General features: G+C 31.5%; 1 protein-coding gene across 5 annotated transcripts in view; it reads left to right on the top strand.

The window, feature by feature from the left end:
• Window positions 1–25183, top strand: part of RPRD1A (regulation of nuclear pre-mRNA domain containing 1A) — a 97872-nt gene that overhangs the window by 21901 nt on the left and 50788 nt on the right. For 3 of the 5 annotated variants that reach the window (XR_012484389.1, XR_012484388.1, XM_074279218.1), the window contains exons 2-6: window positions 4028–4157; window positions 5566–5672; window positions 5753–5850; window positions 8262–8388; window positions 8487–8662. Coding sequence is in view for 3 of the 5 variants with exons in the window: in XM_074279218.1 (XP_074135319.1) it covers window positions 4028–4157; window positions 5566–5672; window positions 5753–5850; window positions 8262–8388; window positions 8487–8662 (638 nt within the window). In the remaining 2 variants the exon portion in view is untranslated. Of the gene's footprint in view, window positions 1–4027; window positions 4158–5565; window positions 5673–5752; window positions 5851–8261; window positions 8389–8486; window positions 8663–10148; window positions 10244–25183 lie in introns of those variants that run through there. The other 2 variants (XM_074279220.1, XM_074279219.1) reach the window with 2 other exon arrangements.

The raw sequence follows: 25183 nt of genomic DNA, 5'->3' as shown, positions 1-25183 counted from the left end.
CCTAAAATTTTCCCCTTTGCTATTTACTCTTTATTCATAAAATGGAAAGATTTCAAGTATACTTTGCTTTTTCCTTGCAAAGATGTGCTTACTCTTTTTTTAATATGGGGTTTGATAGTTGGGAACTAGAGATCAGTTAGATGTTCCAAAAATAACTAATTTTGAAGAAGTTCCACTAATATTTGAAATAGATTTTTAGGGATATAATAGGGTTAGTAAGAAATAATAGGGCAACATTTAAGCAGCCCTATATTTGAAATAATCCCTGACCTAAAAGGAATTAATTGGTAAATGAAGATTGAAGTTTGTTTTAATGCATATGTGGGTTTTAATAAATACACATCTTTTAATAAATGTTTCTGGGAGATTAGAACTTTACAAGAGAATGAGAAGTCTTTACTGTGCAAAGTAGTCATTAATTTTAAGGAAAAAGGAAAAAAGTGGGGACAAAATTTGTAAGGAGCCAAGGGTCTCATGAGAACACAGTTATGATTGCTGGATGTGTATTATCTGGTTTAGAATGCTGAAGGGTGCCATCTATCATTAAAGTCCTATCCCCCTTGATGGTGCTGATATTAGTTAGATGTGAGATAGGAATACCAGAAGAAATAATGAATTTTCTGGGGAGAGCACATCTAGGTGAGATGCTCCAGTGGGGATTTTAGGGCATTATAAAAGCCCAGGATGTATAAGAGGATTACAGAAAGAGATATAGGGAGACAGAAACCATCTGGCTTCTTTTTTTGTTTGGAACCTGTTTTGTAGCCAGGAAAATGACTTCACATGTCCCCACTCCTTAAGACCTAGGATAAAGATATTCTAGTTTAGTCACATTTTAAATTTAAATAGCCTCTTGTGAATTATTCCAGGAGTTCAACCAATTGACATCAGTTTTGAGAACATCATAGTTTCAAAGATATGTAATCAGTGTGACTTTGTTCCACTGATGTAGATAACAGCCTCTTGGTCTTCGTAATTCTTATCCATAAATACTGTATATATCGCATGCTACTACAAGTATCATTTATGGTGAAGTCAGAAGGCACCATGTGCACATTTAGAATAGTAATGGTGGCAACATCCACTGTGCATACTAATGTTGCCCCTCAGGTTGGTAAATTTACTTAACAAACCAGTGTTTGTACAGTGTTCTGTATCACATTGGTATTTGTTTTATCTATATAATTTGGTCAGCCTACATAACTTGGTTGACTAGCCATCCAACTACTGGTCTTGACATAAAGGTGACATGCTATTTTGTTTTTGTTTTTTTCAGGGAGGATTAGTCAGTCTGTTAAAAATCCCCTTTGATTTGATTTAATTGAAGAGATTTAGCAGGGCATTATCATTATTGCTCAAAATTTTATCCCTAGTGCTTAGGAAAGTGCCTTTACTTAACTTAAATGATTAACAAATGATTGTTGATTTGATACAGTTTAGTGTGATGTTATCTCTTAATTTGGAGAACTCAGCTACTACTAAGATAATTTTTTTTGTTTGATTCTTTGGTAGCAGATCTTCTGTGACTTTGGGGAATGCCTTAGTGTTAAAAAAAACACAACAAACCAAAATATGTCAACACTTAATGGATTTCTGTATTCATGGCAATTGTTAATCTCAATTTTGAAATATTTCTGAAAGTGACAACTGAGGAGATAAAAAATTTGATTTCTTCATTTAAAATTGTTATTTAAAATTTATAAAGCTGTTTATAAAAATAAGCGCAGTAGATTCTTAGCTGTGTGACTGTCAGCATGTTGAAAGGGATATTTAGTTTGAAGATATGGCCTAAAAAGAGTTTGATTGATGAAAATTAGGTAAATTTTCTTGTAACTATTCATAAAACTGATTTTGAAAGTGAATTCTTAATTATCCATCTATAATTCTTGTTATACATTTTTAAAAGCTATATTTCTGTTTTATTTAGGTACATTCTAATTTTTAGAATATGAAAGGTATTTTAAAAATAAGTCTTTTGAGGGGCAGCTGGATGGTGCAGTGGATAGAGCACCAACTCTGAAGTCAGGAGGCCCCCTGAGTTCAAATCTAGCCTCAGACTCTTCCCAGCTGTGTGATCCTGGGCAAGTCACTTAACCCCAATTGCCTCAGCAAAACAAACAAATAAAGTCTTTTGAGTAAGATAGTTTAATCCATTAACATTCAGTATTAAGTTTTTAAGTTAAATTTCATCCACCTTTTGATCTTATTTCCTTTGTTTTAGGAATTCCAGCATTAATATTTTGCTATTCTATTCCCTTTTAGCACTTTCCTATCTACACTTAAAACTAATTGTTGCTCTTCCACACGTTTCCCCTTAGTTTTGTAATATTATAACTTAATATTTTTTCCCCCTTGGACTTTCAGTGAGATAGTAAATTCCGACCTTTGTTGTTTTTGTCCTAATTTTAATCACAGATGTCAAGTTTCTTGTAATATCTTAAATACAGCCTAATTTCTGTTTATTTGCTTCAAATTGTTTCATTAGTTAATTTCAGGCTATCAGACTAAACAGTACTTTAACGATATAGCTAAAAACTTATTTGTAGCCTTTTCTTTGCAATTTTTCTCACTTAGAAATAATTCAGGAACTTATCTATCTATATCTTTTCCTGTGCGTTTTTGGTAATTTTGTTTTATTTTGTCACTATTTTTAACATGTACTTATATAGAGAGAGTCAGTGAATAAAGGGAGGCGGGGTGAGTTTATAGACTTTGAAAAACTCTTTGCATTACTCAGTATTAATATATGGGCATTTATACTTCTCACATAATTAGCAGCAGGATTGTCAGTCATGTTTCTGAAATAAAATATTTTGAAGATGTGCTTAAATTTACCCCTTAATGACTCCTCTGTTAGTGCAGAGAAATAGACTAGCATAAATGGTCTTTTATGGAAGTACTTTGAATCTCCATAAGATGAGGATCTTTGTACAGAATAGCATATCATGTTGCTCACTCTAGAGCAGACAGGGAAGTTTTTCTACATAGTAAAAGTGAAATAAAGGGTTGTGTAAGCATTAGGACTTAAAATTCTGATAGAAAATTTTATTTGATTGCCTTTCCTCTCTTTTAATCCAAACCTTTAAAAATAATTTGAAAATAAGGCATAATTAGAGAATAAATAAAACTGCTTCTCAGTGATTGGGTAGAATTGGATATTTTAAAATGCAGGCAAAATGTGGTAGAAAGCTTTGTGTAAATATAAACTTGTGATACTTTTAAAAAGTCAGTGAGTCAGTATTCTGAGTGTGTGGAAATGTAGCATAGGGCTGGATGTTAAAGAGCTTTAAATGCCATCAAGAATTGAGATAGAACCACTAAAACTGAGTAGAGAGGTGTGATATAGTAATTAGACTTTAGGGAAATGACCTCCAGTAGTTTGGAGGATGGATTGGAATGGTAGAGAAAAGATATGGAGATCAATTAGGAGGAAATTGCAATAGTCCAGGCAAGAGGTAATGAGTAATGAGAAAGCCTTAAAGAAAAAAAAGTGAGCAATCACAGTAAAGAATATAGCATTAATTGAACTCAGTTTTACTGTGGAACAAAGCAAAGTAGCAAGGATCCAGACAGCCTATGCTGCCTCTCATTGAATTCAGGGGTTGGAAGAGCCAGCCTAATCTACTCAGCCCACTTAAGGGGAGCAGAAGAAATACAAGAAAGGCATTTCTGCTTTTACAGTTTCCAAAAACCATAGCTAACAACAAAGGTTTATATAAAGATATGAGATGGAAAATGTATGACAATCAAATAGCCATTAGGCTAGTTTGAAATATAGGTTGCACAAAAAGGAGCCGTGTTGTTATAAGCTTTATTTGTTAACTTTGTATTTTATCCTAGATACATTAGGCAGATACTGGAGGAGAGAGACCCTTCAGGAAAACAAAATGAGCAGTCTGGCAAAAGTGATAATTTTCAAGAGAATGATTTTTCTTAATATTATAAGTATAAGCTATTCATTATTAAAAACATTCTGATTTTTTTGTTTCTTTGTTAAACTATTTCTTATCTTTTCTTTATTTTTCAGCCAAACCAAACAGGAAGTTGACATTTCTTTACCTAGCCAATGATGTCATCCAGAACAGCAAAAGAAAGGGGCCAGAATTCACAAAAGATTTTGCACCTGTCATAGTTGAAGCCTTTAAGCATGTTTCCAGGTATAGTACGGTATTATTTTAAAATAAGATTTTTCCCCATTTTCCGATTCAGATTATAAAAATGTATTTTTCTTAAAAGTTCCTTTTCATTCAGTCAACCATAAGTCCTTTTTAAAATACCAACTATATGCTAAGCATTACACCAGGTATGGGAGATAACATGATAAAGACATAACAATCCCTCAAGAAGTATATGTTCTGTTGGGAGAGAGAACGTGTGCATACATACATACAGAAGTTTTTTTTTTTTTTTAACAATTAAAAAATGTTCATTTTAATTTTCAATATTTTGTTTCCAATATATATTAAGATAGTTTTCAATTTTTTTTTTTTTTTTTTTTTTTGCTGAGGCGATTGGGGTTAAGTGACTTGACCAGGGCCACACAGCTAGGAAGTATTGAGGTGTCTGAGTCAAATTTGAACTCTCATCCTTCTGACTTCAGGACTGGTGCTCTATCCACTTTGCCACCTAGTGCCCCTTGATGTTCATTTTTGTAAGACTTTTAATTCCAAATTTTCCTGTCTCTTTCCCTTAATTTCCCTTGTACCAAACATAGCATCTAATCTGATATAAGTTAATAAATATGTGTAATTTTTTAAAAACATTTTCATATTTATATAAGCTTATTTTAAAGAAAATACTAGTTTAGATGCATTATAGAGGAATTATTTGTATATGAGTATTATATCTGTTGATTTTTAATAACTTTTGTCAATCCAGAAAGTATTGTCTTTGCTTTATGATTTTTGGTTCTGTTTAGTTTTTCTTCCCCCTTTATTTGCTATTCAAAATATTGAAAATGGTAGTTGTGTGTTACAATGATTTTTTAGTTTTGGATAAATCCCATAATGGTTTGTACATATATACATTTGAAACATGAGATTGTCTTAAAACAATTTCAAGCTTTGAATAATTTTATGACAAATAGTTAAACATAGCAGTTTCATAGCAACCATTAATTAGCTGTATATATGTATCTGTTTATGTATGATGCATATGTGAAGGATTTTGCGCTTTTTCCTGAAGCATTTGAGTAAATGTATGATGGAATCCCCCCTTGCCCCCAAGAAATTAAAATTAACAAAGCTATTAATTTTAGTTAAAGATAGTGCAATTGAGTTTATAAAGCCCAGTTGTGATTTTACTAAGATTTGTCATATCAAACAGGGAAAGAAGACATGTTTTAAAAGGAAAGATTTAGTGTAGCGTAGTTAACTCTTAAAATGTTTTTGTAGTTTGGATAATGTTACTATTTGTATTACTTTTTTAATCTTCTGAACTACTGGTCAATTTTGAAATTCTGTTCCAAGATATTACTACTTCCATTTAAAACTACCACTGATCTTTATCATAGATCCAAAGCATTCAATTTTTAAACTGTTAATTGTTCTATTTATTTTTCTTCAGTGAAACTGATGAAAATTGTAAAAAGCATCTTGGAAGAGTGCTGTCTATTTGGGAAGAAAGGTCTGTTTATGAAAATGATGTACTAGAACAACTTAGGCAAGCTCTCTGTAAGTATATATAAATTTATAATTATTTTAATCACAAAACTTCTTTTTCATGAAAATAATTACATTTTCTTTTAAATCAGATGGCGATAAGAAGTCTAGAAAGCGATCATATGAGCAGATAAAAGTGGATGAGAATGAAAATTGTTCAGCACTAGGATCACCAAGTGAACCTCCACAGGTAGAAAATGTTCTTTTTAAAAAGAGAATCCTAATATACAGGATATCTTAAAAGTCTTACTTCATTTTTAATATTTTACATAAGACTTCTGAGACTGCCTGTATATGGTTCTAAAATAGTAGTGTTATTACATTTTTGTTAGTCAAACTTTTCATTGAATTTTACTCTGGTGAATTGATCTTATATGATGTAAGTAAGGGTAAGGAAGATTCTCTGAATTAAATAGTTAGACAACTATTTGGATTTTATGTTTACCAGATTGCTTGTGTTTATTTACTTGAAATGGAATTCCATTTTCTTTGTTTAATTTTCCCTTCCCTCCTTCCCCCCTTCCCCCCTTCCCTCCCTCTCTTCTTTCCTTTCTCCCTCTCTTCCTCCCTCTCTTCCTTCCTTCCTTCCTTTTTGCTGAAGCAATTGGGATTATGTGACTTGTGCATTCAGAGCTGATGCTCTATCTACTCCACTACCTAGCTGTCCTGGAATTCCAATTTCTTAACTGTTGGAACTCTCCTGGGGGGAAAAAAAAAAAAAAGATATTCTTAGACAGTTACTTGTTCCTTCTAAGTAAATGATAATTCATTAAAATGCTAGGTTATATTTTTGTGACTCTTGAAGTCATATTTTTTATTGATATGTGTTATTTATTTTTCTGATTAAAAAAAACTTTTTAAAGGACTCTCAAAAAATTAAATATAATGATAAGTAAAGGATTTTAGTGATGTTCTTTGAGATCCCTTCCAGGTTTAAGTTTTCATTCTTTATTTTCTTCAAAGATGAATCAATATCATCCTTCCCATTTAGTACATTATGGCATCTTTCTTGAGAGTATTTTTTGCTTTCTGGATTTATAATGGATTTATTTATTAGCATATGTAACTCTAGGCAAATGACTTCTCTGCACCTCAGTTTCCACATTTGCAAAATGAAGAGACTGAACTTGATACTCTTTAGGTCTCTTCTAGTTTTAAATTTATGAACCTATGATCTAAATCAAGAGGAATGTTATCTCTTCCTCTTTAAAGAGACTAATTTACTTGGGGTTTTTCTCCATTCTTTCAGCTTTCTAATTCTAGCTTGCCTGCTTTTGAGTTGAGGTAAGTACCAAGAAGTGGAAGTAGTAGAACATATTCTACCCTACAGGTTCTGACTGGAGACGGCAATCTTACATGGGATATTTATTTTTTATTCAGCCTCCTCTAATTAATAAAGTACTAGTTCAGAATTCTAACCAAAGCACTTGATAGTATATAGCCAAATTCCCTCTTTTACATCTTTAGAGATATCCCCAAGTAATTTCTCAAGGTTTATCTCATACTTTTTGATATGAATAAATTTAGGAAGCTCATTCTCAGTCAGAAATCTGAGGGCTGTCAGACACTACCCTCATTTAAGAGCAAGATATTTTATTTTTGGGTCACCTTGGAAGAGTGAACGTGACTATTGTTCTTAGGATTTTCCTTTGCTCCTTCTTTGAAGTGTAGACCATTTGTTTTTTCTGTCTAGTCACTTCTGTCAAACCTTTTATCCAGAACCTTCCTTTGTCCTTAGAGTAGAATAACTTTGTCAACTTGACATCAGTTTTAACTAGTTGATAGTTATTTAGCTATAATTTTGTAATTGGAAAAGTATTTAAGATTGGTGATTTGAGACTCATTACTTCCTTTTATCAATAAGTTTGTTTCCCTAAAAATATATAATCCTTGATGTAAATTCTTACACATTACTAGTAGACTTTAGATTAGACACCTGTTACTATTAGACACTTTACTCCTAATCACTTAGTTTGCTCCATTTTACAGAACTCAGTTGACCTTTCTAGGATTTAGGAGCAATAACTTTTCTCCTGATTTGGGCCATGTCCTAATAAGATCATCCTACCTCTATGTTCTTTCCAGAATTCTGGCAAAACCTAGAATTGATACAAGAAAGATGCCTTATTGTATATCAACTGGCTGGGGCAAGATAAAGAAAACAAATTCACAACACCCATAATATGTTCTATTTGTCTTCACTTGCAAACATGCAATACTTTATAATTGTAATTATTATATTGGAAAAATTTTGGTAATTTAACCAAAATTCTGGTTGTTTTAAGTAAAATAATTGTTTTAAAATAGAAAACTACAAAGGACAATTCATCTAATTTTTTTTCCCTAGATGTGCTTTGGTTGTTGGGAATAGGGAACAGAGGGTGAGTTTTTTGGTTTTTTTTTAAAGGATAAAACTTGTCAAAAAAAAAATTTGGAGGTTATAAAAATGAGCAAAAGATTTGTTTTTCAATCTTCTCCAGTATACCAATGGAGTTTTGATTTGACGTAGGAGACATACTATCAAGTTGAATGACTTTTAAATTGATTTTTACTCTACTGATTGTTTTTTTGATTTGATTCTGAAGTTGGGTCCTTTTTCAGACTATAGATCTCATTAGAGCCTTACAAGAACTTGAAAATGCAGCCTCTGGTGATGCAGCAGTTCATCAGAGAATAGCTTCTTTGCCTGTTGAAGTCCAAGATGTATCTCTGCTAGACAAAATAACAGGTGAGAAGGAATGATTCTGATTTTTGAATAAAATATAAGTCATCGTTTTGTTTTTAATTTATTACCTACTTGTTCCATTACCTTTTCTTGCATCTTAGATAAAGAATCAGGAGAACAGCTTTCTAAGATGGTAGATGATGCATGCATGCTGTTGGCGGATTACAATGGTCGATTGGCAGCAGAAATAGATGATAGGAAGCAACTAACTCGAATGTTATCAGATTTTCTTCGTTGTCAAAAAGAAGCCCTTGCAGAGAAAGAACATAAGCTGGAAGTGCGTAACTCTTTAATTATTTGGAAGTATATAAATTAACATATTTGCTTCATGGGTTTTTCCTGATTTAAGCTTTCAAAGGCTTACTGTAGAACCTACAGTAAGTTTTTATTTTTATTGTATATAAATATTAGAGGCCATGCCCTAAATTTGTCTCTTTCCTCTACCAGATGGGTTCTCTCTACTTGATCCAAGCTAGTTAGCTAAAGGAATAATCAAAAACTTAGACTAAACATTTTATTCACTTTATCAGATAGCTATATGGAAAACCATGTATTAATAAAACAATTATCTCCTTTTCTCTCCTGGAACAAGAATCAGTAGACAGATAGGACTAATGTGAATGTTTAATAGGAATAATTTTTAAATATTGTCTTTATCAAGTGGTGGCCTCTTATGTAGTTGATTTATAAATGAAGGTAATTTATTAGCCATGAATTTTATTATGATTTTACAATTTGACCTAGTTGACATAATCAGAATTCTTCAGGATAGGGAGAGGAAATTTTGGACATGATCTGTAATCTTATTGATTGGGCTTAAGTAAAATGTTTTCTGCTATAGCAACTGCATAGTTTAATATTAATAAGGTTTTATTACATATCTACATTCTAGATTTAGGAGCAGTTACTGTAAACTTTGGAATTTCTCTTGACACTTCCTGAATTGTCAGATGAGGACCAATTATTATTGTCTATCTTCTCCAATTGCCAATAAGAATGACTATCTGGGGTGGAAACTTTCCCACTTGTCATCATTCAGATTAGAAGCAAAAATTATGCTAATTGGCATAATCAATTTACCAGTCTCTCAAATAGGATCTGAAAAAAAGAATCATAATCTGAAAAAAAGAATCATAATACCCATTCAACTCTCTACATTCCTGTCTATTTTCTAGCCTTCAGAGCAGCATGCACACATGACTGAAAAATTCCACATTCAAGGCACAAGCAATGAAAATTAGAAATTTAAATACCAGACAAATGCTATTTATTACTTTACTTTTCCTGGTCTCATTTGACCTCTCTACTAATGCTCATTATATCTTAGGACCATTGTGCTCGTAACACACATAAACAATGATTATATCATGCCAGCTCTATATACCCTAGCTAACTCTAGACTGATAAAATTATATAAGTCTATATTTGCCCACTGCTCCCTTAATCAATTGACTTTCCCTCAGTCACCATTCATTCAGTAGCAGCTCTCTTGTAACTTCCCATCCATCACACCAAAAGCAGAGGAGTTATAGTAGTTTAATACAACTCCTTTAAAAGCTTTGCTTAACCTGTATTATATTTAGAATTAGGGTATTTAAAAAAATAAAGATAAATCTGATGATTAATTTAGTGGCTGTTGATAATATGATTTAAACCAAAAGCTAATTTTGCTCTTGCTTATTTTCTTATTAACAGAATTGAGGGGTAAGTAGTGTCATTCACAGCTTTTAACTTTAAGTATGGTTTCTTTAACTTCTATCTAGCTTCTATTGCAGGTATTGGACAAGGGCGTATCTTCTAATGATGTCGTCATCCATTAGCACACCCATCCTGCTAAAAATAAATATCAAACTCAAAATCCTGTATTGTCTCATGTTTTTAAAAAAAAAAAAAAGGAAGAAGACATTTTGAATTTTTTTCTCTTTTCCCTCATACCACTGTCTCATTCTTTATTCTTTCCACAGTAACTATGTCATATGCTGAATTTTAATATTGGCAACATAAGGGAGTTTCTTCAACACATTAGTTTACTTTATTAGCATTGGCTTTCCTATCTAACATAGAATTTTAATTGGTCATGTTAGAGAAAAACATTTTTCCCCTCAAATTTTGTATTATAACTATTGAAAACACAGGGTGATTTGGTTTGTTTTTTTTGTATTTTTTGGATGAAAAAAAGTTTAAAAACTAATTAGACATTAATTATTTGAAGATTTATTTTTGTTTAAACTTTATAGAAACATTAAAATTTTACTACTTCAGTAGTTTTTTTTCCCCAGTATCTTAAAATTCAAGAGAAATTTCAGTCTCTTTCTTTGTGCTTAGTCTAAAAAGTATAATTTTAAAATATTCTAATTACATGAAATGTCTGAAAACTTGATATCAAATTGTAGCATGTGAAATTTCCCCAAAAAACTAGCATAAAAATTCTTTATTGTGAAAGAAAATATAAAATATTTCCTAAAATTTACCAGCCAGTTGCCACCATTTAAAAAAAAATTATAATCAGGTTATTGACTAAGTACAGATGTTTCTAATAGTAGAATTATTTGTTGCATAAAAGTTCAAAATTAGTACCTAAAGTGTTAGACGTAAATCTAGTTCAAAATGTTTTTTGTTTCTGTTAAAAAAAATGTATCACCATTTTTTTGTCAGTTTCACTTTAGGAAGTTAATAACGAGAATTTTAAAATTACTTTTTGAATTTTTGAAACAGTTTTGAAATTTTAGGTGCTTTATTTTTTCCACTTGAGGAAAACGTAGTTTTCTGCTGCTCTGTTTTAAAGGGCTGGTGGTGGTAGTAATTACTGAAAGACATGTCATGCATATGAAAACTTATTAAAAGGAAAAGTCCACTTTAATTATTTTAAATACAAACATTTAAGAAATTGCATTTAAAAAATATAAAAACTTTGTTTAAAAAGTTAAAAAGCCCCCAATTTGGACTGCTCACTTCTTTAGTATGTCATTTTATGTATATGTAATTTTTCAAAATAAATAAAATGGCAAAAAGTTCATAACTATAATTTATTAGTTATTTAGTGAGGAAAGCAAATCTTGTTAGTTCCAAGGTTAAAGAGTCAGGAAACACAAGGAAATCTGAATCTGTCTTTTGGAGTCATTCTGAATTGTCACCTATTTGTACTTCTTCCCTATGCCTCACATCATGAATCTTCTGGTTCTTCTACTCATCTATTTATGGCCTAAAATTAAAATATAAACTTAAATCTTTTGGCATATATTTTAAAAACTAAAAGCTGTAAAACAGAAATATTGATATAAAATATATTTAAGGAAACAACTTGTTTATTTTGTTCCCCTTTATACTATCTTCCTATTGAATTAATATAAATATTAATTCTTTTAATAATATACCTTTTTCTGATTCTACTTCTGTTCACATACCATATAGCTTTTTCAGTAGTTCTTTATTGGTTACTCTTAACATAGTAATGGCTACTACATTATTATTTCGAGTTTTGTTCAACTCTTACAACTATTGAACACATGCTTTATTTAGTTTTTCACCACTGTAAGTAAAACAGCTATGCCTAGTGGAGTATTTTGAAAGGTGTTTTTTTTTTTTTTTTTTTTTTGTCAGCATTCTTAGGCAATGACCTGCATTACTAAGGTCACTTAATCAAAAGATACTTGAGTTTCTAATTCTCACTGCTTATTTCTAGATTTTGTTTATCCAAGTATATGCTTATCATTTTAGTTTTTCCATAATTTAATATTAGAATTGTACATAAACTATTTATTAACTGGTCAAAATGTGCCACAAATTTCAGTAAATTAAGCAAAAAGATAGTTCCCATTTTATGGTGGGAGTTTTCATTTTGATTTCTTTGCAATTTGATTTATCAGAAAAAAATGGCCACTTGATTAAAAGTGGTTATTTATTCATTTTATAATCTTCAAATTTAAAAAGCTGTCCAAGATTTTTATAATGGATATTTAAAAATAGTTTAAAAATACAACAAACTTTGATCTGTTAATGTTTTAATGTAGTTCTGAACACTTGTAAATGTGGAAAAGTTTACTGTTATAAAGATCATGGAGAATGCTTTTCTGACAGGTTCAAAAAGGAAAAAATTACATTGCTTTTCTTGATTTCCTCAGTTTTTGTGATCTCAGCAGCATAGAATTATAAATTGAGAACTCAAAGAGCTCATGGAGGCACAACCCTCTTTTTGTTTTATAGATGACTAAATAGGCTTAGAGAATTTGAGGGGATTGATGAGCATTGAAACATTCAAACTGTTTTATCTTCCTTTCTCAAGGTCCAGCATTTGATTAATTGTGTTATAGGTAGTCCACTAGCAGTTCCTTAAACATATTTAGAGACTATATTGTTTGATTTCTAGGATAGGAGACTGATTAAGAAAACCATAGGTAGTATTCTTTTTTCTCTTAAACAATTTAGAAATTTCAGATGAGGAAACAAGCCCAGAGAAATTAAGTGATTTTCTGTAGGCCATGCAATTAGTTAAAAAGTTGTAGAAGTAAATAAAGTTTAAATCCAGATTGTCTTTTAATTTGTTTCCAACACTCTTTCTACAAGAGTGGCCTTGCCGATATTCTTTATATTCCTGTTCTGTAAAATATGCCCCAAATTTATTTATTGAATATTATGATTTCTTTTTCAGATTTCTTTTTTTTAGTTTTGTAAAAATTAATCTTCCAATTAAAATCCACCTTTTCTTCTGCACCTCTATTGAAAAAGAAAAACAAAACTGTTAAAACATGAATAATCAAATGTCTAAATTTGACATTTTTAAAAAATGTCTTATTCTGTACTCTGAAATTCTTTGATTTAACCATAAGATTATAATTTTATGAATTGTTTTAATCTTATGGATTTTATTCTGCATCAGTTCATACAAATTTTCCCAGGTTTTTCTGAAACTATTTGTCATTTCTTATGGGACAGAGGTATTGCTACATAGTGGTTTTCCATCATATTTATTTGCCATAATTTATTCCACCATTTGAAAATTAATGTCCCTCCCCTGATAGTTTCCCATTCTTTACATCCCTCCATTAATACTATCCTGCAGAGTAAGGTAGATTTCTATTCCCAGTATTATTTTCTCTGTGAACCAGTTCTGATTCAAACATTCCTTCTTACCTCCTTCTTCCCCTCCATTGTACAGGCTTTTTTTGGCCTCTTTGTGGTAACTTACTGTATTCCACCTCTCATTTTCCCTTCTCCCAGTATATTCCTCTTTCCTCTCAATGTGAAAGGATGATATCTAAAATAATAAAATTAAGATTTATTTTTAGATATCGTTCCATATTCAACTAATACCTGTGCCCTCTGATATATACTTCTAGCTGCCCTAATAATGTGAAAATTCTTATGAATTACAAGTATTCTTCCATGTAGCAATGTAAATAGTTTAACCTTTATTAAATTACAATCTCCCTTTCCTGTTTACCTTTATGTTTTTCTAGAGTCTTGTATTTGAAAGTCAAACTTTCTATTCAGCTGTGGTCTTTTCATCATTAAGATTGTAAAAAAAGTCCTTTTATTTCATTGAATGTTCATTTTTCCTCTTGAAGGATTATATTCTGTTTTATCTTGGCAGATGATTCTTAGTTGAAATCCTAGCTCATTTCCCCTCAGAAATATATTCTAAACCCTCTGATCCTTTAAGGTAGAAACTGCTAAATCTTGCATCATCCTGACTGTGATTCCATCATATTTGAATTATTTATTTCTGGCTGCTCTTAATAATTTCTACCTAAACTGAGAGTTCTGGAATTTGACTATAATATTCCTGGGAGTTTTCATTTCATCTCTTTGGCAGATTCTTTGAATTTGAATTTTATCCTCTTTCTAGAATATCAGTGCAGTTCTCTTTGACAACTTCTAAGATGATGTTTAAGCGTTTTAAGTTTTTTTTTGTTTGTTTGTTTGTTTTTGTTTTTGTTTTTGATCATAGCTTTCAGGTTGTTCAGTAATTTAAAAATGATCTTTTCTAGATCTATTTCCGGGTCAGTTGTTTTTCTATTTCACACTGTATTTCATTTTTTTCATTCTTTTGGTTTCGCTTTATTTAATTTCTTATAAGAAATAGCTTCCATTTGCTCAGTTCTAATTTTTTTTTTTTTTTTTTTTTTGAGGCTGGGGTTAAGTGACTTGCCCAGGGTCACACAGCTAGGAAGTGTTAAGTGTCTGAGACAGATTTGAACTCTCTTCCTCCTGAATTCAAGGCTGGTGCTCTATCCACTGTGCCACCTAGCTGCCCTCAGTTCTAATTTTTAAGGAATTATTTTCTTCATTAGGTTTCCTCTCTCTCAACCTTCCCAATTTGGCCAATTTTGCTTTTTAAAAGTATTCTCCTCATGGGCTTTTTGTGCCTCCTTTACCATTTGACCTAGTTTTTTTTTTTAAACAGGTATTTTTTTGTCCTTTTATTAAGCTGTTCTTCATAATTTTATCACTTATTTCTCTTGCCAGTTTTTCTTCTACCTCTTAAATTTTTTTGAAATTTTTATGGGCTGATTTTTTTCTTGAAGGCTTTGGATGTAGCAGCTTTAACTTTATCTTCTAAATGTGTGTTTTGATTTTCCTTGTCACCATAGTAACTTTCTATGATCAGATTCTTTTTCTGTTGTTTACTTTTTTCTAACCTATTTCCTGATTTAACTTTATTAAAGTAAGTCTGCTTCCAGGGTAGAGAGTAACCTCGTCTCAACATTAGGGGCTTTGTGTAGTTTTTTCCAGGCAAACTACTAGGGACCTATAAATTTTTAGTTCCTTCAATTTGGCGTGATCTATGTAGAGGTGTGTTTTCTATTCTCTCGGCTTGTGCTCTATTCTGTGAGTGGCCACAAACACTCATTTTTGTCCTGTAACTGTGAGGACGGTCCTGGCTTCACTGGTTTCGAAACCTAGTATGCTAATGCTTTTGTACTGGGGCTGTCACCCAGAATTGTGACAGCAACAAAGTCATGCTTTGCCCTGAGAAGCTGTTCTTGCTGCTGCTGACTCACGGCTTCCCAGGGTCTCCTGCTGGCTTGCTGGTAGTTTAGTCTGAAAGTTCAGGTAACAGCCACTGCTCCCACTGAGTCTGCTGGGGCTTTGCTGGCATGTTCTGCAGGGGAATATATTCTGTTCTCACTCTAGGGTGATAGACCTTTATTGCCTACCTTCCAAGTTGTCCTGGGTTGAAATTGAGTCTTTGTCTTTATTCTGTTATCTTGGATCTACCCTCCTCTGTTGCGAACTCATACCCATTTGTGTGCAATTTGCTGCTTGTTTAGCCCTAAATTTTGATTTCTTATTTTTGAAATCACTTTTTTTTTTCATAGAAAACTGAAGACTTTTAAAAGATAATCTTAAGTTATTGACTTGAGAAAACCAAGACTTTTATTTGATGTTAACACTACCACTGCTTTCTCTTGTTCACCTTGAAGTGATGTAGGAAATAATTATTGGACTACCTGATTTAAAAAAAAAAAAGAAAAAGCTTAGATATCATCTCAGAAGAAACTGTCAAGAAGTGTCCTGATATTCTAGAACCAGAGGATAAAGTAGAAATTAAAAAAACATCTACCAATCATCTCCTGAAAGAGATCCCAAAATGAAACTTTCTAGGAATATTATAGCCAAGTTCCTAAACAGTTTTTAAAAGATTTGGATTATGTAGTATTTGATGGTACTCTCTGTGGGTGAGAATAATTTTGCAAGTTTTGTTTTTAAGACTGTATAGCTTTCAAACTCTTTCCCAGTGTTTATGGCTCTTATTTAATTTTCTACATGGCATCTTCATGCTATTTTCAGAAAATATTTAGAAATTATAGCTTTGCTCCCCTTATGTTTTTCTCTTTTCTGCAGACTGGAAACATCTATAATTGCAGTTTTAGATAAAGGCTTTTTGTGTACCTGAAAATAAATTTTAGATATCATACAAATTCTCTTAAAGAAACCCTTGTTAAATCATATCATAGGTAAGAAATTATAGATCAGCTTATAACTATTTAAATGTCTCCTGTGGCAATATGTACTGTCCTAGACTTAACTTATATCTTGGGGCAGGAGAATGCAACATGTTCATAGACAAATAAATACACTCATGAATTAGGTGACAATTGGAAATCAGATAAGACCCTTGAAATAGGCATTTAATCTTAATTATAAGAGGGAATAAGTTCTAAAAAGTAGAGGGGAAGTGCCATATATATAAGTTTAACCACTTTCATGTATGCGAGATTTAATGTTGCAAAGGACCAATTATTGATATTTTGTTGTTTCATAGATCCATTATTTCAGTAGTATAGGTACTCCAATGATGTAGACACTGGCTTCTGTACAGTTCTTTTTACTCTGTGATTCTTATTGATGTCTTCTATTAATAAATATAAAAGACTTGCTCAATAGCAGGAGGCCTTTCTTTGGTTATTGAATATTGTACTGGGTACTAGTGTTGAACTTGAATCATATCAATCTGACAATAGGTGCTTTCATCAATGTGAGTTTTTCCTCCAGTTATTATTCACTCTTTATATCTTCTGTGACTTGTCCATTTGCTCATGTAAATCCACTGTTGTTGGTTCACTCAATGTACTCAAGCCTTTGTATTCTCTATACAGTTCAAATATCAGTGCAACATATAAATTTTTTTACCCATAATTTCTCATTTGTAATGTTTGTCATACCCATAGTACACATCTTTAGTGCCCTTTTGGTGATCTTTGACTTCCTTACTTTGGAGACTGGAATTACTTGACTTGCTGCATATTTGATTGAAAGAATGTTAGTATGATTAGGGTGATCATTGCATAATTAAAAGAGTTGTACTATTTGAAAAGGCACTCTTCTTTTGTTCAGTTATGAGCCCCACTCATTTATAGTGTTCATTTATAGTGTCCATTTCGGTACATGTGTTGATTGTTCTATACTTAGGTTGTCTACCGAGCTCTGTCATAATCTAGAAAATAGAAATTCATTTGCTTTGTCTTGTGATTGATTGGTATAATTTGAGTTATTGTTCCTTAAGATTAGGATTCTGAAATGTTCTGGATTTAATGTCCTTAATTTTTGCCAATTTGCAGGGTCTGAGATAAAACCTCAGCATTCTTTTGATCTGTATCTCACGGTTAGTGATCTATGAATTTCGGTGTTTTTTAGTTAATCAGGAAAGTAACTATTAATGATAGGTTGACATCACAGAATAGTATTTATCTTCATTTTTGGTATGGCCACTCTTAATGTAACAATGAGGTGAGTTTCATGGTCCAGCTACTAATGATATCTTAAAAATTCTTATTTTGGTAGCAATCATTCATGGCTTTTTCCATCCATTTCAGTATTTTCTGGTTTCCTTTTCTCTTTCATTTTAACTTGATAATTTATCCTCCAGGATTTTCCAAAGTCATCAGCTGCAGTTTCAGGTTTTTCTTTCCTCTTCTGGTACCCACTTTGTTATTAGGATCCCAAAATATCAACGTATATTGCAACTTGTTTTTGGAAATTTTGCTAGTAACTTTCTTCATAAATTCTGCTCTTTCAATCACAGCAATAGATTTTTGAGCACTAAATGCTTTTATTTTCATTGAGGTCCTTTTTTTTTTTTTCATATTTATCATGCACTTGGAAAGCCAAGATGGTCAAGATGATATGTTTACAGCTAAATTCTGAGTAATTCCCAAAACTATATGTATACACACACACACACACACACACATATTTATATATGCGCTATAGAGCAGATTTTAAAATTGAGATGAATCTGTTCGTTCTGGCTTGAGGTATTCCTTTTACTTTTTTTGGGAGGAATTATAAAAAGATAATCTTTTACACATACTAGCTACCAAGTTTGTTAAAGTTGCTGTGTACTACAGTTTTAATGATTATAGCAATAACTATAACTTTTAAATTATTGGCAGTTCTTTAATAAGTTTGTTTATTTACTGTTCATACTAGCCTGTCACTTATCAGATTTCTATTTTATAAATCTAGCATAGCATAAGAGCAGACTATTAGATGTTTTAAAAACAAAAATTTAACTTTGTATTTTTATTTGACCTTATCTTACCACTATAACACTATATGAAGTTACTGGTTTAAATTTTAGTTTTGTCCAAGATTATATTCAGCTAGGTTTTATTTATTGATGAGCAAATTATTTTTGTGCATTAGGTATGACGTTACAATAGAAATGAATAGTTTTTTGCCTGACTTCATGGAGAAGAAAAACATTGGCTCAGTTATTGTCTTGGTATTTTGTATGTGAAGAGATTGTCTAAGTCATTTAGTTTGGCACTTTTTCTTAGTCATATTATCAAGGACAAACAGTATTAAAATTCTATATATTTTTCTCTGTTATTAATTTAAAAGACAACAACAAATTCTTTTTGTATGATGAACATTTCTGATTTGTAGGAATATATCTTTATCATCCTCTGCTTTTTTTTTAATGTTAGAAACCATCACTATTGGTTATTAATGAATATAAATTGCTATAAAATAGTTTATGAACTTAAATAAAATTAAAGTAGTCCAAGAAGCAAAAGTTGGAGAGGTTCTCAGATCATTCCAGTGACTCACACTTGTACAAAATTCTATCCTTAATATACCTAAAATTGGTGATATCTCACCTTTAATCAAGGTGAAATTGTTTCCAAAAATAGCTCTTTTCAATTTTGGATAGTTGTAATTTATATTTTTATTTTTATGAGATTGTACTGTTTCGTGATTTGTCTAGTATCATCTGAAGTATAACATTCTTTGATTTCATCAATGTCCAGCCTACCAGTGCAGCTTAAAAATCAAGTATTCATATATTTACTCATTAACCATTTATTAAGTGCCCACTGTTCAAGGCTTTGTGCAGAGTATTAGAGACAAAGAAAGACAAAAACCAACTAATACTTTAAAGTGATTCTTTAGGATTATTAATACATGTCTTTCCTAGAAGAAGAATCTATTCAGTGTACTGGAAGTTTTTTACTAGTTCTTAGAACAATATGTGGTTTCCATCATAATGCTCATGTTAACTTATTACTTGTTCTTGTTACATAACTGCTACATCTTTTAAAAAGTTCTTTGTAATGTTCTTATGCTATTATTTTAACTCCATCATTGCAGATCTGCTGTGGCCTGTTTATGTCTATTTTATGAGTACTCATTGATAGTGTATACTTTCCAGTCATTTGTGATTGTAAAGAGAGAGACTCTTCCAAATATTGCTTTTATTTTCATCATGGATGCCCTTATAGATCATATTCATCAAGATGAAAAACCAGGCATTTGATTTGGGATTGGCAGTTACAATAGTATTTTTAGTGATCTTTTCAAAAATCCTTTTTTTCCCCATTCTTTAAGAGAAAGTTCTTGAATATCTTGAGAATTTTGCCTTTAAAATGGTCTCCTTGAGGGAGCTAGATGGTGCTGGGCCTGAAGTCAGGAGGACCTGAGTTCAAATCTGACCTCAGTCACTTAATACTTCCTATCTTTGTGATCCTGGGCAAATCACTTAACCCCAATTGCCTTAGCAGAAAAACAAACCAAAAAACACAAAAACAAAAACAAAAAACAAAATCCCAAAATGATCACCTTACATATAGAGCTATTTATATTTTAGTCAGACTCATTCATCTTTCCCTTTTTTTAAAAAAATTTTTTTTACTTAATATAGCACATTGAATATTGAGGGATTGTTCTTGTGTTTCAGTTGCATCTGATTCTTCATGATCCCATTAAGGTTCTCGACAGATACTGGATCCATTCTCCAGCTCATTTTACAGATTTTTTAATGACAGGACACTGAGGACACAGCTAACTTGACTTCCATGTCCTGCTCTCAGACCTATAAATACTACCTCACTTGGTAAATAAATATCTTAAGTGTTGTTCTACTACTGAGCTTGTAAATAAATATGTAAATACATATATACACACACACTTTAATAATTTTACTCAAAGTAAGGAAAGAGGTACAAAGTCAAGTATTAGAGGCATGGAAAATCTAACATTTTTTGAGCTATACATCTTGTGGTTTCAGAAATTAAAATAGGAGATATAAAAGTATAGGGCCTGAATCCTGAAATACTTTGCAGTGAAACTGAGAAGATAACATATGGAGCAATTAATACAAAATATATCATGGTGTCAAATTCTGTGGTAAAGAACAGGACTATAGTAGCCTCCTTTAAAAAATTAGCTTTTTATTTTCAGAATACATGCAAAGATAATTTTCAATATTCATATCCTTGAAAAACCTTGTGTTCCAAATTTTTCTCCTTCCCTTTCCCTCACTGTCCTCCCTTAGACATCAATTAATCCAATATAGGTCAAATGTACATTCTTCTAAACTTATTCCACATCTATCATGCACAAGAAAATAAAGACCAAAAAGGAAAAAACATGAGAAAAAAAATCAAGCAAACAAAAATGGTGAAAATATAATATTGTGATATAAATTCATTCTCCATGGTCTTCCTTCTGCATGCAGAAGACTCCATCCATCAAAATTCTATTGGAACTGGACCTATTTACCTCATTGTTGAAAAGACCCAAGCCCATCAAAATTGATTGTTGTGTAATATTGCTGTTGCCTTGTACAATGATCTCTTGGTTCTGCTTATTTCACTTAGCATTAGTTCATGTAAATCTCTCCAGACCTCTCAAATCATTCTTCTGATCATTTCTGATAAAACAGTAATATTCCATAACATTGATATACCATAACTTATTCAGGCATTTTCCAACTGATGGGTATCCACTCAGTTAACAGTTTCTAGCCACTACAAAAAGGGCTGCCACAAACGTTTTTACACATATGAATTTCTTTCCCTCCTTTAAGATCTCTTTGGGATATAGGCATGATTTGATAGTTCTTTGAGTATAGCTCCAAATTGTACTCCAGAATGGCTGGATCCGTTCACAATTCCATCAACAATGCATTAGTCTCCCAGTTTTCCAATGCCCCTTCCAACATTCATTATCTTTTCCTGTCATCTTAGCTAGGGGTGTATTGGTGCCTCAGAGTTATCTTAAATTGCATTTCTCTGGTCACTACTAGATTTAGAGCATTTTTTGATATGACTAGCAATTTATGGCTTTAGTTTCTTCATCAAAAATTTGTTTATTTTCTTTGACCATTGATCAGCTGGACACTGGCTTGATTTCTTATAAATTTGAGTCAGTTCGCTATATATTTTAGAAATGAGGCCCAGAGCCCTTGGATATAAATTTTTTCCGCAGTTTAGTGTTTCCTTTCTAATCTTGGCTGCATTGGTTTTGTATAAACAAAATATTTTTAATGTAATATAATTTTTATATTTCATAATGTTCTTTAGTTCTTTGGCCATAGTAAACCAATTCTTAAGTTTGTGTAAGAATTAGAGAAGTGGAAAGAAAATTCCAAGAAGGCTAATGAGAAGGGCATGGAGGCATGCATATGTATGGAATAGACTTTTTTCATTTTTTTTGAAAAACATTGAAAATATTTTTAGAAATGTGCATTGTTGAAATTTAGATATTGGGTATTTTGGGGGATCCTTTCTAATTTGAATCACTATACCAGAGATTCCTAACCTTTGTTGTGTCCTAGACTTCTAGTAAAGCCTTCATCCTTATAGAATAATAGTTTTAAATACATGAAATGAAGTAATTACAAAGACAACCAATTCTATTGAAGTAAAATTATCAGCTCTTTAAAAAATTCACAAATTCATGAATACTAGATTAGGAATTGCTACATTAAAGAATATATTATTGAAAAAGAATTTTATGAGGAAATTTTTTCATTAAGCAAATTGCCTCTTTAATTTATTTTTCTAAATCAGTATTTTAATAAGACTAATTCTGCTTCAGGAATTACCATTTATAACTTCTTCCTTTGCAAATAAAAACCTGCTTTTACCTACTCTATGCCATGATTTCTTCAACTTTTCTCATTCTAGACCCCTTTTCATCTGAAACATTTTTATACTACTCTGGATATATAGGTAAAAAAATTAATACAAATTAAATATTTACTGATAATTTTTATTTTGTGACTCACATTCATTTGAGACCCCCATATGGGGTCTCAAGCTTAAGAAACTGGGTCCTCTCCCTCCTTCCCCCACCTCCCATTTAAAAAAGAATAAGCTAAATGAAATGGTATAATTTAAATACTGTGTGTTGTGGATAAGGAAAAGTGTGAGGAAAATAAGAAAGAAAAAAAATGTTAATATTCCATTAACCTATTGAAATTAACCTTGCAGTTAGCACAATACTCAAGCATCTGTACCTCAGCCCCTTGCCTGGTCTATTCAAACAGGTCACTAGAGTTGGGCATTTGTGAATACTTTTATGTAGAAGTTGGGATGCTCTAGATGTAACATCCTGGACGTTAGGGATTAATTCTGGGTTCTCCACTTGATGTGTAATTCATCCTATCTGCTTACAGTCTAGTTTTATGTATATTATCTATTAAGTCTTGTGTTCTGCATAAGATTTCCAATTTCTTCAAATTAAAAGAACGCATACTCTGACATGTAATGGAAGCATGTTATTTTCCTTGTTAGAGAGGGCCAGTCTTTAGCTTTTATAAGTTTATTTGAAATTCTAAGAATTCTTTACTAAGTTCTCCATATTCCCCCCTTTGCAGTGTTTTATGGTGCTGACTTTGGAGTCAGGACAACTTGTAGTCTAGTCTTGCACCAGATATTACCTTTATGACTCTTAAAAAGTCATTTGATGTACCGAGCCCTAAATTTCCTCTTCTGTAAGATTAGGAAGTTGGACTATTATGGGCATTATTAGAGTTATATCTTAAGTGTTTCCTTATGCTGTGTGTTAATTCCACTTGTTCATTCCCTTAGTAGTTTATAAGCTCTTATAAAGCCATGTATTATACGTTACTTGAACTTGGTCACTGAGTTCCCAAATGTTATTTGCAAATAGTACAAATATTTTTGGAGTTGAAGGGCATTGCTGTTTTAAGTGTAATTGAACACGGTTTGTGGAAGAGCATTGGAATAAAGGTCAGAAAAAGCTTCATTTTAGTCACTTAAGGCAATATTCGGGACCTTTCTTAATTCTTCAATGATGGATAGTTACTAAAATCCCACACTTCTACTTTATCTCCCTCTGTTTTGTAGCTTATACAGAAGTATTTCAGGGCAAGTATGGTCATAGGAAGGACATTGGAACTGTCCTTAGACTTAGTGTAATGTAAGACTATTATGATCCTTAAACTATTATAACTAGTCTAACATTGAATGTTCAAGTTATCTTTTCCTTTTCTTTTTTCAGTTTTGATGAGTTATTTGTAAGTAAATCTTGAATTGTAAATTTTGAATACCTTTTAAGGAAAACTCACTTTTGGGATGGGAATAAGCTTGATTAGTTGGGCATTTTGTACCAGTTTTTGGCAGATAATTTGCTCAGAATCTGATGATATTTACACACACGCACATACACACACACACATATATATATACACACACATAATGATATTTTGGTAGTAAAAATTAAAAAGTGGAGATGAACAAGAAAACTTAAGAGTTGTAAAATAATCTAATTTTTAAAAGTATTAGAGTAAATACGATGGAGAAGAAGGAAGACTTAAGATGAGTAGAGAGTTGGAATTTGACCAACAAATTGGATACTGCTTTGACTATCATAGGGAATAAATTGAAGTAAATGCCCAAACATAAAAACCGATTTCATAATGTCAGTTACTATATAAGGTTCCAGTTTGGCAAGATCAACCTTCAGAAGCCACTACTGACAAATATCTTTAATTCTCTTTGGAACTTCTAGGAAATAAATATCCTTTATATCCAATTTTTTATTATAAATTCTTATTATATTATGAATATTATATTATATATACATACATAAATTTGCATAATATATAATGCATTTAAATCTATCATAAATATTTGCATTATAAAATATATGTATATATATTTATATATTTTTTGCCTCTTCTGAAGGTTAAGTTGAAGAAAGTTGCTTTCTTATCTGGCATAGGTTGTTTTCCTTTCCAGTACTTCTTTCTCTTCTAAAAAGAAATCATACTCTAAACTATGTCAAATTATATACAAAGATTTGAGAGTATGTTTCTCAAAACTAAGTAGAACTATATTTTATTGTCGTGGATTTTAAATGTTTCCAGATGTAATTCATCTTGGAAGCTACATAATTTTTTTGTGATTTTATCACCCCATATGAAGCTTTTTTCTTTTTTTAGTCACAAAAAGAAAAGCACAAAGAATTTAAAAAATCATTTTAAGCATTATATTTATAAAAATTCTTCAGTTTTTGTATTGTGGACAGTTATATAAGAGTGAAAAGGAGAGAGGAGAAAGGGTGACAGCAGACCAGGTGTGAATTACAGGCAAAAAAAAATCTCTGACCCAGTCTTTCCTGGGTAGCCTGAGCCTAATCGATGAAGAATCAACTCTATAATGTCATAGTTGGAACAACCTAGTGCAAGAAGACCCCCCTATAAGAATCCTCATCCTTGTCATCTTAATTCTTTCAGGTATGCTTAATTATATTTATTGAGTTTTCATCTGTATTATAGAGGTGTATCAAATATGGCATAATTTGTCTTAGTAGGAACATGTTTCTATTTTTCCCAATATAAAATCATTTGTCCCATAGCTGTGTCATTAACTATAATTTTACTGCTTTTGAAAGATATCAGAAATAATGTAAGTTTAAATTTACTGTCCCTTCCAAATTTGATTCTGTCATTCTATAATTAGCTAATTCAGAGTGGAAGAACTTTAAACTTGTAAAATCATTGAGTATTTTGAAAAATGAAGTTGCATCAGGTATGTAAAAA

Source organism: Sminthopsis crassicaudata, chromosome 1 (assembly GCF_048593235.1).
Source record: "Sminthopsis crassicaudata isolate SCR6 chromosome 1, ASM4859323v1, whole genome shotgun sequence".
Taxonomy (NCBI): Eukaryota; Metazoa; Chordata; class Mammalia; order Dasyuromorphia; family Dasyuridae; genus Sminthopsis; species Sminthopsis crassicaudata.
This window is presented reverse-complemented; position numbering and strand designations above follow the sequence as displayed.